This window comes from Dromiciops gliroides, chromosome 4, assembly GCF_019393635.1.
Source record: "Dromiciops gliroides isolate mDroGli1 chromosome 4, mDroGli1.pri, whole genome shotgun sequence".
NCBI classification, from domain to species: domain Eukaryota; kingdom Metazoa; phylum Chordata; class Mammalia; order Microbiotheria; family Microbiotheriidae; genus Dromiciops; species Dromiciops gliroides.
Window position 1 is genome coordinate 79,860,915 of NC_057864.1, and position 13,345 is coordinate 79,874,259.

The 13,345-nt window shown below is 35.5% G+C and overlaps 1 protein-coding gene across 1 annotated transcript in view; it reads left to right on the top strand.

Moving 5' to 3' along the window:
* HMCN1 (hemicentin 1) overlaps positions 1 to 13,345 on the top strand; it is a 517,054-nt gene that overhangs the window by 489,258 nt on the left and 14,451 nt on the right. Inside the window, 5 exon segments of the mRNA XM_044003022.1 lie at positions 1,086 to 1,220; positions 3,580 to 3,693; positions 4,630 to 4,755; positions 10,913 to 11,041; positions 12,846 to 13,196. Coding sequence (XP_043858957.1) covers positions 1,086 to 1,220; positions 3,580 to 3,693; positions 4,630 to 4,755; positions 10,913 to 11,041; positions 12,846 to 13,196 — 855 coding nt within the window.

The following is a 13,345-nucleotide window of genomic DNA, read 5'->3' on the forward strand; positions in this document are numbered from 1 at the left end:
AATAATAATAGCTCATAATTATTAACTCTTTCAGATTGACAAAACATTAGTGAGAGAGCAGGATACTAGATTTGGAATAACACACAGGGATGTTGACCCAAAAGTCTTGATGCAGTGTTAAACTTTAGTAACCTTTAATAAGCATAAAATTGGGACACCATGTGGGTGTCTCTCTCTTTCTCTCTCTCTCTCTCTCACACACACACACACACACACACACACCCTAAGCTGTAGCACTTAATATTTGTGTTAGCTTGGGTAAATCACTTGGCCTCTTCAGGGCCCAGTTTCATCTATAAAATGAGAGGGTTAAACAAGATAACCTCTGAGGTCCTTTATAACTCTAAATCCATGATGCTATAATACTCCTTTTCAGAGGAAACTGAGACTCTTTTCTACCAGGAGTTGAAATAAAGAAGAATATTGCTTCACACACTGCCTAAGGTTTTCTTTCTCTCAGGGTAGCTAGCCTTGCAGCTGATGAATTTAGCTCTACAGTAACTGCTACTTTAATCAGCCTCAGAGGCAACACGGCTTAAAAATAGAGTGCTGGGCTTGGAGTCAGTAGGACCTGAGTTCAAGTCCCATCTCTGACACTTAGCATTTGTGTGACCATGGAAAAGTCACTTAACCTCTAAAGCCTCAGTTTCCTCATTTACAAAATGAGGAAGTTGGACTAGATGGCCTCTCAGGTTCATTCTAACTCTATATTTAGGAGCCTAGAATTGCATTACTGGCAAACTGTGTCCACCAGCCTAAAACAGCAACAAAATATTCTCTCCTCCAAAACACAGAGAAGAATCTAGTTTGATGACTGAAAGCAAAAAAGGAAAGAGCAAAGTTTTTATTCTACTTTCTGCCTAGGAAAGCACCCTTCTATATTCAAAAGGGAAAAATTAACTACCGTCTATAGTTCCACTCTCCACTTCTGGCCCACCAACCCCTGGCCCAAACAGGCTTATTTTCAATGTTGAAACATTTTTCTTAAAAGCCATCCAGTAATTAGCTCATATCTCTCAACTTGAATAAATGTTATTAGCTTAAGTATTGAACTCACCCCAATTAACTTAAACATGTTGTTGCAGATATTGATGAATGTGCTTTGGGTGGATATAGCTGCCATGCTGGTCAGGAGTGTGACAATACCATTGGTTCCTATCGATGTGTAGTCAGATGTGGAATTGGCTTTAGGCGAACAACAGATGGACTGAGTTGTCAGGGTATGTATGAGAATGGAGACTAGAAACCAAAGAAACTCTTTCTAAATACCTTGAATTAGACAGGATTGACTCCACTTGTAATTTTAATGCCCCTAGGATTCCATAAACTCCCCCTATATGAGTAAGCAAGCTGCACCAATACAATCTTACTCTTTGCCATTTAAAGGGGAAGAAACCTACAGCAAAATGCAAATAGCATTTAGTCCATGCTACCTTTACCTGAATTATTTCCTCGAAACTGTAAAATTTGTGAAAGGTGAAATTAAGAATACTGGTGAGGGGCAGCTAGGTGGCACAGTGGATAGGGCACCAGCCCTGGAGTCAGGAGTACCTGAGTTCAAATCCAGCCTCAGACACTTAACACTTACTAGCTGTGTGACCCTGGGCAAGTCACTTGACCCCAATTGCCTCACTAAAAAACAAACAAACAAAGAATACTGGTGAAATGATTTTTACCACACTAATATAAAAGTACAAACTTTTTTTCCAGTTCATAAAGCATCTACTATGTTGTACAAGGTACAAAAGAAGCAGAAGACTTGGACCCAGGTGCTTCCAGTTTAGTCAGGGAGATGCGATGTCCATCCATAAAATAGGTAGAAATTAATGCAAGGCCAAATATAACCAAGTGCTAGCTTGCGTGGCAAAGATAATAAAATACTATAGAAATTTAGAGAAGTGGAAGTTAAGTTTCGTGGATGAGATAGAACTTGGAGACAGTATAAGACCAATTTCTCTTTGGAAAATAATTTTGTAGACACAATTGGAGGGAAGAAGAATATCATGAGCACAGAGAAGAATAAGAGTGACTTGTACAAAAAAAAAATAGAAAATTCACCAATCAGAGCAGAGAGAGGGTACAGGTCATGTTGGAATCAGATACAAGGTAGAATAAAGAGGAATCAGATGATAAAATGCCCTGAATTATAGACTAATGAATTTGGACCTTTGATCCAGTAAACAACAATGAGCCATCGTCCCATCTTAATCAGAAAAATTACTTGATGAAAATGGTGTCATGGAAGATTAATCTGTCAATGATCATCCTGTGAGGTGATGTGATTCTGGAGCATGCTGTTAGAAGCAATAGTCATGAAACAGTGAGTGTGACAGCAATACAGTAGAGAGGAAGAGAGGAATCCATGAGAGATTATAGAAACTCTCCTTTTTCCCCACCATTACAATATGTCAGTACCTTTCCAGAACTGCACTTGGTTTGTCAGAGAAATGTGAAATATTTGAACTAAATAAGTATTGTAATTAGCATATTTCCTACATTTGTGTAATGATGGAATGGATTAGACAATACTTTGCCATGCTTGTCACTTACAATATCAATAAAATAAAATAAAAAATAAACTTTTATCCAGTGCTCACAGTGTTGGGAACACTGTGCAGGTTTGGGTAAGATACCATCAAGTGTACTCCAAGAACTTCATGTCTCATTGGGAAAAAAGATAACATGGGTAGCCATAATACAGTTAGGGTTCTATTCTATGATAAATATGTTAAAGCAGGAATTCTTAACCTGAGGCTTGTGAACTTGTTTTTATGAATAGTTAATAATTGTATTTCAATATAATTAGTTGTTTTTATAATTCTATGTATTTTATTTTATGAATTTAAAAACGTTATTCAAAGAAGAGGTACACTGGCTTCACCAGACTGCCAAAGGAGGTCTACGATCCATACAAAATAATGTTAAGGGGGCAGCTAGGTGGCACAGTGGATAAAGCACTGGCCCTGGATTCAGGAGGACCTGAGTTCAAATCTGAACTCAGACAGTTGACACTTTACTATCTGTGTGACCCTGGGCAAGTCACTTAACCCTCACCACCCCACAAAAAATAAAAAATAAAAATAAAATGTTCAGAACTCTTGCATTAAAGGATGTTATATTAGGACCGAGAAGAATGATCTTTATCCATACAGAGGGAGTTAAAAACAGTAGTATTTTACAGAATCTCATCACCAAATCTCAACTCATTTGAGGGGGCTTTTAAAGGCTGGGTATGAATTCAACAGGTGGAGAGTTAAAAGAAGTGCAGTGTGAGCCAAGGGCACAGAGTGTGATCCAGGTAAAGGAAGTAAATTGGCAGGATTTGTTAACTAAGTGCATAAGAGAAGCAAGAAAGCAGGAAGTCTCAACGGTACAAAATGGGAAACTGGGTAATTAGTAGTGGTACAGCCAGATATAATAGTTCCTATTAGAATAACATTAGATTGGTTTTGAGGAAGGTCTACAAATAGATTATTATAAGTACAAATCATTGAACCGGGATGTGAAATACTAAATATTTAACGTAAATTTACCCAAGTCATAACTGCTTATTCTTAATGGTTTGTTTTTTCTTGATAGATATTAATGAATGTCAAGAATCTAATTCCTGTCACCAGCGCTGTTTCAATACCATAGGAAGTTTCCACTGTGGATGTGAACCTGGTTATCAACTTAAAGGCAGAAAATGCATGGGTAGGAAATAGATTTGAATTTCACGTCCACAACTTTTTTGTAACTTTATAATATAGCCTGAACAATTTCAGATACTACTTCTCATACCAGATTTATATTCAGGACATCTAATATACACAAGCATCAGACAGACACAATGGATAGAGAACCAGCTTAGGAGCTAGGAATACTTGGGTTTAAGCCCTGCCTCTGACATACACTAGCTATGTGACCCTGGGTGAGTCATTTAATCTCTAGGATCACCACACAACTTTCTAATACTGTAAATTGATAAGCAAGTACCCATCTACATTAGCTGAGAATTTCCTCACTGGCAATTTCCCATAAAAATGAAATCATGATCTATACCAAAAACATATGTGTGTGTGTGTGCGTGTGTGTGTATGTATAATATTCAAGTAGTCATTTCAGAAACATTATGAAGGCAAGTGCTACATGACATATTTTCATTATTTTTACTTTCCTATTACTTAACCATCTTTTTTCAGTCTTTTTTACCTCCATGTTCTACACTTTCTCATTGCAATATCATTACTGTGGTATATTTGGTGGATTCTTAAGAAGAGTTGCAGCATCGAGGTATATAAATCACATATCATTTGAAATTAAATAAGGATTAAATAAATTCATAGTATGTCTTAAACCTATCTATGTATATGGGCATTTATGGTAATCATACTTGATGTTTGTATGTTTCTGCATTTGTTCCAAATCAATGTATGTGAAATTATTTGATTTTTGGTCTCAATTCTGAGGTTGAAATGAGTCTTATGAACAATAAGGTTCACAGGTAGAAATAAGTCCTATGAGCAATGACGTTCATAGATTGAGGTTCATATTGGTTTAAATGGTGGTGTCGTTTTTGAAAACCCATGCTGCTTCCATAGAGGAAAGAATGTCATACTCAATGTGAATTATTTCCCCTCTTTTATTAAGATGTGAATGAGTGCAGACAGAATGTTTGCAGACCAGATCAACATTGCAAAAATACACGCGGTGGCTATAAGTGCATTGATCTTTGTCCAAATGGAATGACCAAAGCTGAAAATGGAACTTGCATCGGTAGGTATATGAGCATTTCTATAGTCAAGATCAGTCTCAGAAGGTTTATCATCACCACGCCAAGTAAACCATTTAGTTTTTTAAAAATATTTAGCAGATTTAATCTCAGAAGTAAATAATCCCTTAATTTTTCATCTATTAGTAAAGGTACTTTCATTTGTCAGACCTCCTCCTAACATGGCATAACAAGAAGATTTTGAGATTCTATTAACAAGAGTTGAAAGAAATTCAGATCTTTAGCAGTTTTTCAATGAGTGTAAAACATGGAAAAACTTCTATTTTTATCCCCAGTTATGGTCAAAGAACAGAGATAAAGAGGATTATTTTTTCACTGTATGAATATCTATAATTCATGGCAGATTATAAATGCCCCAAAAGATACAAATTAAATTGTACATCATTTCATAGGAGGGAGAAATTATACCCAGTTAGAAGGGATTAGGAAAAGCTTCAAAGAAGTGGTGACATTTGAACTGAGTCCCAAATCAAGAGTTGGATATTTATAAGTATAGATGAATTATAAGCATTGAAGGGAGGACATTACAAGCAGAAGGGAACAATATTAACAAAGGAAGAGAAGTGAGAAAGTACAGTGTAGTCTAGTTTGCCTGGAGTGTAAGGTATTCTTTGGAGAATAATATGAAATAAGGACAGGAGTATCTCAGACCATAATACAGAGAGCCTTTAACTTGAATGAGAGGTTATAAGGAATTTGAACTTAATGTGTTAAGTGATGGGGAACCATTGGAGGTTCTGAGTAGAATAATTTATCAAAGCTATGCTTAGGTGAGAATAATTTGGCAGCATCCTACTCCAATACCTCATTGTAGTAAAGAGGTAAGCCTGGGTTCTTAAAGGCAATGCCAGCACAGTTCAAATGCTTAATGGTTCTATCAACCTAGGAAGGTTTCAAGTATCATCCCAGGAACATAATAAATCTGCTTCCTGAGAAACAGCCTAGCTAAGTAACTATGGAGATGTTACTACCTAATGGGAAAACAAGATGATAAAACATTCCCTCCCCACAAGAAGCTTACATCTCTATTAGAGGAAACATTTACATATACGAAATAAATGCATCATAATTGGGGGAGGAGCAGCTGGAGTATCTGGATGCATCTTTAACATTCTTCAACTACCGACCATTACTAATATGTAGGCCACTTAGTTTTGAATTCTTTGGTCATGGCAAATCAACGAAACAAAGAAAAATATGGAATAACCCTCAATCCTATGTGCCTCTTTTTTCTACAATGATAGTGAGAAACTCACAGAATAGAGGACAAATGGTTCAAAAAAGTTAGTTTTTGGACTATTTATCAGTTTTAATTTAGCTGTTGCTACTCAAAATTTAAAATTCTTAACTAATGACTAATGAATATCCATTCAGACTGGAGGAATTAATGATATAAATCTCAACATTCTTGAGGTAAATAAAACCAGAAGAATGAAGAAAGTTATAAATAAATGGGAATATGACTCAAGGTTTCTCTTTACAGAAGCAAAGAAAGTATGTAGAAAGTTTGTTTTTATCATGTTTTCAAAGGCAGTAAGAAACAAATTAAGAGACACTGAATCATTTTTTTACTTTAATGCTCATTATATGCATTCACAAAGAGTATACCCTAAAGATAATTGTGATCTTTGCATTGAAATCTGTTGCAAAAGATGAAGAGGCAAAGAAATTATATGAAGAATATGATAATACCCTCCAGATTAAATCAATATCTACTTTGATACTTAGTCACTTTAATACAAAGATGGGAATAGTCTAAGATGGTAAAAAGGTAATTTGGAAAACATTAATAAGCAATTAGTGATGATAAGTCAGATTTGTAAACTGTACAGAAGCTTCGTGATTATATAGTATGAATGCTTTCTGTGAGAAAAGAACCAGAAGACTTTCTGTGAGGAAAGAACCAGAAAAGAACCCAGACAATTCAATCATCAGAAAATATCACAAAAAATGAAATAAACTATTTTAACAGACAGACTACAACATGTTAGATACAATGTAGTACACTGGGTTCGTAGTCAGAGACCGTGGTTTGAATTGTGGCTCTGCCACTGTGATCTTGGACAAATCACCTAACCTCACTAGAACTTATTTTCATCATCTGTAAAATAAGGATATTGGACTACATGACCCCTGAGGCCCATTCCATCTCTAAGTCTATGATACTAAAAGTATAAATAGTGAGAATCATTCCTGAGTCAGCTTTCCCTATAAATCAGACCACTGATTTGTTAGAAAAAATAGGCCAAAATTAGTACAAAGCTTAAAAGAATAAAAATAAGAAGATACAGTGGTCAATTAAAACCACCCCAACTTATTTTTACCTGTTATTGGTGCTCCCAAATGGGCTATGTCAAAAAAAGAACATATGAACATATTTTATCATAGTTTCTGACAGAAGTATAAATAATGTATAAAAATTGCAATGACAAAGCAAAGGAGCCCAAAAAAGTACCTTCAGCAGTAAATATTGGATTTACATGCCTAGACAAATCTATGGCAGCCAAAGGCAATAGTCATTTGTAAACTCATAGAAAGGGTGGTAGAAGATTGTGAGCAGTTTTATCTCATGTAACAGGGAGAAACAATGTAGGTAGGGTAAAGCAGTTTAATGAAAACTTGGCAAAAGACTTAAACTAAGCTAAGTTCTCCCAAGGGCATTTAAAGATGAAGCTAGAAGAGGCATAACAAGTAGATGAAAGATGGAAAAGATTTACAAAGACTTTTTATAAATTTTATAAATCTTCTTGCTTTCATAGACAGTCAACCCCACACTGGGAATGAAGCATTTTAGTTCTGAATGTGCTTATAAACATGGTAGAAATGGTAGAACATAGGAAAAGCAGCTGGACTAGACCTATTAAACTATGACTCCTTGCTGGAGTTAACACAGTTGTATGGGAATTCAGGGATAAATTCAGAAGGTATATGAAGTAGGAAAAGATACCAAAAGTATGGAAAAATACCTCGGATCTCATTAATATGACCAAAATGACTAAGAGAATATCAACAATTAACCAGTATGCCTACTTTCCCATCCATGTAAAGAGTTTATAAAAATAATCTATACACATTAAGTGCATCCTCGTTGAGAGCATGCTCATAAAATAGTCAATATTCAATTTCACAAACAATACTCCACATCTGACCTCATCTTTATTATTATACAATTGACTGAAAGATGTATAGAATATGAGATCTTATTGTGCTTACTATTTGACAATTACAAAAAAAAAAAAATTTTATCAGTAAAGCAAAATTCTACCGTACAGGGTCTTATCTAACAAGGTATCTCCAAGGCATATATGAAAACTATACAAGATTTCTTGAAAGCTGTAACATCAGTAACCCTATTTAGTGATCCTCTGGTCACTATTACCAGGGGAAGCATAGACATAAAACAGGGAGAACTATGATCACCAGAGGAGTTGACCATTGTTATACAGGAGATCAGCACGAAGTCCAAGGTGAAGAGGGTTATAGACAATGAGGTCAACTAGATGCTTTTGTTTATAGATGACACCATGACATCTACATACCCCAGTTGCTAAGTGTTTTCCCTCCCCCGATTACTATATATTTAATTTACATGTGTAAATGTAATATATATATAAGCTTCTTGAGGGCAGGGAGTGTTTTATTGTTGTCTTTGTTTCGTATCTAGAACATAATAGGAATTAATAAACGGTTCTTGATTGATTAATAAATCAAAACCCTGAACACTGCAGCATCTTTTGGATGAAATCTGTAACTACTCAAGACAATGACCTAGCAATCACGCTACTTACCTCCTGATATAAGGTCATGGATTCAGGGTACAGAATGAGATGTATATGTTTTAGCTATGGCCAGGGCATAAATGTGTTTTGCTTAACCATGTGTATTTATTCTGAGTTTTGTTTTTCTTTTTTTTTACAATAAGGAGGAAGTTGAAAGGAGATGAAATAGATTTTCATTAAAAATAAATGGATAAAAATGCCTATTGTCCAGACTATAACATGAAGTTAAATGGAGAGCCTATAGAGGTCTTCTATCACAGACCAAAAATGAACAATGAATTGAGTCTAGAATTGAACATAGGAGTAAAGCAGGCTAGATTGCATTTGGAGAATTGCAGGGTTCATTTAATGGCATCAAACGTCAATTTGAAACAAAGTGCCAATGTGCTACTAGCATTGTATGGCCATGAGTCATGGAACACTAGAGTCTTCCAAGTCATTAAAATGAGTATGACTGGGGCAGCTAGGTGGTGCAGTAGATGGAGCACCGGCTCTGGAGTCAGGAGTACCTGAGTTCAAATCCGGCCTCAGACACTTAACACTTACTAGCTGTGTGACCTTGTCCAAGTCTCTTAACCCCAATTGCCTCACTTAAAAAAAAAAATTAAAATGAGTATGACTTAGAGGGCAATTCAAACGTTCAGTGGTGCATAAAAGCAGGCTACAACATATCACTTCCATAATGTTAAATGGAGCTATAAAGTCCACACATATTACAGATAAGGAAACTATAGCACGGAGAGGTTAACTTAATTGTCCAGTGTCATGTAGCTAGTGAGTATCTCAGACAGCATTTGAGCCTAGATCCTCCTGAATCCAAGTCCAGCATTTTATCTACCCTTCCTTTTTCACGTAGGGAACTACAAAGAAGAATAAAAATAAGAAATGTCATCAAAGGCATGTATGATCAAAAAAGATAGTTTATTCATGTGATGAGTGACAGAGAGCCAATAAACAGCCTATGTGCTCCTCTCAATGTGAAGAGGAAGTAAAGAAGGCCCACCAGCATGTTGAGTGGACCTCCTTATGTAAAATTCATGGGAAAACATAGACAAGTAACAAAGAATGGGGAAATAAATTTTTGGTTTTTTTAAAAAGCTAAAAACAAAAACAAAACAAATGATGGGGAGAAATCCACATCAATGAGAGCAGATCCATTTTAGTACATATTTGAGTATATGATGGATTGGAGAAGTAAGAAATTGAAGACCAAAACAACCCCAAACCCACTAAGAAGGCCATTGCAGTAGCCCAGGTGACAAATAACGAGGGGCTGAACTATGGTACTGAATCAAAAACAATATCCAAAATACGTTAAGAAAGGTGAATGAATATAACTCATTAATTCGCATAACTCAAATCAAAATCTGAGTTTTTTTAAATGAATGCCTGGGAGACTGGTGATGTTATTAACAAGGGAAGGAAAGGAAGGTAGACAAACTGGTTTGGAGATGAAGATGAGTTGAGTTTTAAAGACACTGAATTTGATGTTCCAGTGGGATATCCAAGTGTCACTGTTCAGTAGGATGCTAGAATTCTGGAATGAAAGATTGTAAATAAAAGAGTCATGTCTTAATATATGAAGCTATGGAAAGTGGAAAAAGACCAAAGGAAAGAGTATAAAGAGAGATGGCTAAGAAAAGAATCTTGTGGAATGTCACTTTTAAAGCATATGGGCAAGAAAAGGTGAGTCACTCATATAGCAAGAGAGAAAGATAAAGATGAAAAACCCAAGTTTTGCATTTGTATCCATGCATTATTAAAAGCCCTAAAAGAAGATCTCTGACACATTGTGTAGATCCCAGGATTATAAATCTAGAGACGGAAAAAAACCACCTAAAACAACCTCCTCGTTTTACTGAGAAGGAAAGTGAGGTCCAAAAGGCTAAGTAATAAACCAAAGGTCACAAAGGTAGTCTAAGAGTTAGAATTTGAACCCACATCTCTGAATCTAGAACTAGCATTCTTTCTATTGCATCTCACTGCACTCACTGAAGGATTCATAGGACATGGGCAAGGATCAAACAGGATAAGAAAGCATGGATAAGCTGCAATCTAAACCAGTGGATGGAGAATTGACACAGATCTATTAAAATAAAAGGAAGGGAAACCAATATAGAAAAGAGTAGACAGAAAAGGAGCGATGGAAAAGGCTGGAGAAGAACCCCAATTTCAGGAAGTCAAGGAAAGAGTTTCATAAAAGTGGAAAAACTCAGTCAAATTGACTTATCTTTTTTGTAACTAGAGAGAGTTCTAGCTTTTCTACTATCTTTAGAAATTGTAAGAATATTATGTTTTACGATTAGTATTTTGCATTTTGAGAGGGGAAAATATCACTTCTCGTTACCTCTATATCTATTAGATATTGACGAATGCAAAGATGGCACTCATCAATGCAGATATAACCAGATCTGTGAAAATACAAGAGGAAGCTATCGTTGTGTGTGTCCACGAGGTTATCGGTCTCAGGGAGTTGGAAGACCCTGTATGGGTGAGTTAACAGGAAATCTTATTAAATAATAAAATTACTACTAAAACATTCATGGTCCAGACTATTGCTTACTACACGGAAATTCTCACAGAGATACTATCCCTTTTGAAGTTGATAAATTGTCCATACTGTACCATTTGGCTCTGAGTCCTATGATCAAGGAAAATTGTGCCTGATAATTAGAAAATTTTAAAAATTTGGACATATTTATTTCTTAATTTTTTTTAATGTAAACAAGACTAAGTTAACTTAGACTCCCATGATACAACTTGAATCAATTCTTCACCTGCTTTATATCAATGTTATAATAATTACTCTTTAAAGAAATTTTGAAAGTAATTAAAATATATATATATATATATAATTGTGATACATGTTTGTGTTTGTACAAGAATAAAACTACCAAAGGCCAAGTTTTAAGTAAGGATGCTAATAAAAAGTTACTAGAGATGGCATTTGGCACTAAGTGCTCATAATTTAAGAAGTGTTTTTTAAATCAAATATGCATATAGCCACATACATATCTATAGATGGCCAGAATCAAAAGGATTCTTTTCACTATCCTGTTATCATAGTGGACCAGAACATGTTGTCATATTAGTAGTTTGTTATTGTTGTTCAGACGTTTCAGTTGTGTCTGACTCTTTGTGATCCCTTTTGTTGTTTTCTTGGCAGAGATACTGGAGTGGTTTTACATTACCTTCTCCAGATCATTTTACAGATGAGGAACTGAGGCAAATAGGGTTAAGTGACTTGTTCAGGGTCACACAACTAGTAAGTGTCTGAGGTCACATTTGAACTCAAGATGAATCTTCCTGGGGCAGCTAGGTGATGCAGTAGATAAAGCACAGGCCTTGGATTCAGGAGGACGTGAGTTCAAAATGCAGCCTCAGACACTTGACACTCACTAGCTGTGTGACCCTGGGCAAGTTACTTAACCCTCATTGCCCCATCCACCCACCCCCCCCCAAAAAAAGAGAGAGAAAAAAAAGATGAGTCTTCCTGAGTTCGGATTGACTCTATCCAACTGCACCACCTAGCTGCCCATATCAATAGTTATTTCTGCTTTATAAGCACAAACATATGACTTGAAAGTTGTGGTGTGATATCTTTATCTGGCATATTTTATCTCTTTCTGTTTGCATAGCAAATATTTTTATATCTGTGATAGTTTGTTCTTCTAACTTCTTCAGCATCAGTGATTAAAGACTGGTCGCTGAGAAAACAAATTTATAATGGATATTATTTCTATTAATGTATATAAACACATACATAATAATGAATCAAATTCATTTATTATAAGACTTTCTAAATATTATCTATAATAATAGTTTTAAATATATTTAAATATAAATATATTATATCAATATAAAATTCTTCCAGAGAGGGATTGATAGAGCTTTTAGACTTTATCAGCCCTAAAATTCATAAGGATTTTTGGGAATTGCCATAAAAATATTATCCTAATTTAGATTATTATGACTTCTATTCATTTTACCTCTGATAGAATGTTAAAAGAGAATTCTTTATGTACAGGAGTTTTGGGGAGGGATGTTAAGCATGCCTAAATATTTGAAGTGGCATGATTTTAAACTTTTATATAAGGTCCTTTATTGGAACGAAGTCTGATAGAAAAAGTCAAGGAAAATGGAAGAACCCTCTAACCTGTATTTGTTGATACTTGATTTTTCATGTGTTCCTGGCTTTGGCAGGTGACATGTCCTCAGTTTCTTCCACAGACTGATGCTTTATTTCTGTGTTGTGTGTTTTTTTTTTCTTTTTATGGATTATGTCACATGAGCAGACATTAATGAGTGTGAACAGGTGCCTAAACCTTGTGCACATCAGTGCACCAACATTCCTGGCAGCTTCAAGTGTATCTGTCCACCTGGACAACATTTATTAGGTGACGGGAAATCTTGCGCTGGATTGGAGAGGCTGCCAAATTATGGTGCCCGTTACAGTAGCTATAATCTTGCACAGTTCTCCCCTCTGAGAGACAACAATCAACCTCAACAGCATTACAGACAGTACTCAAATCGCTACAGCTCCTACTCAGAGTATAGAAACAGCAGAACATCTATCGCCAGGACTAAAAGGAATATTAGAAAAACTTGCCCTGAAGGCTGTGAGGCAAGAAATCACACATGTATAGGTAAATGTCAGCCATATCACATTGCCTTTTGTGGATTCACTTATTGCCCAGAGGTTACAAATAAGTATATTTATAACATATTTGATAATTTTGGGTGTGCTTGACCACATATGACCTCAAATTGCAGTTTTCATTTCAGAAGCTACAGA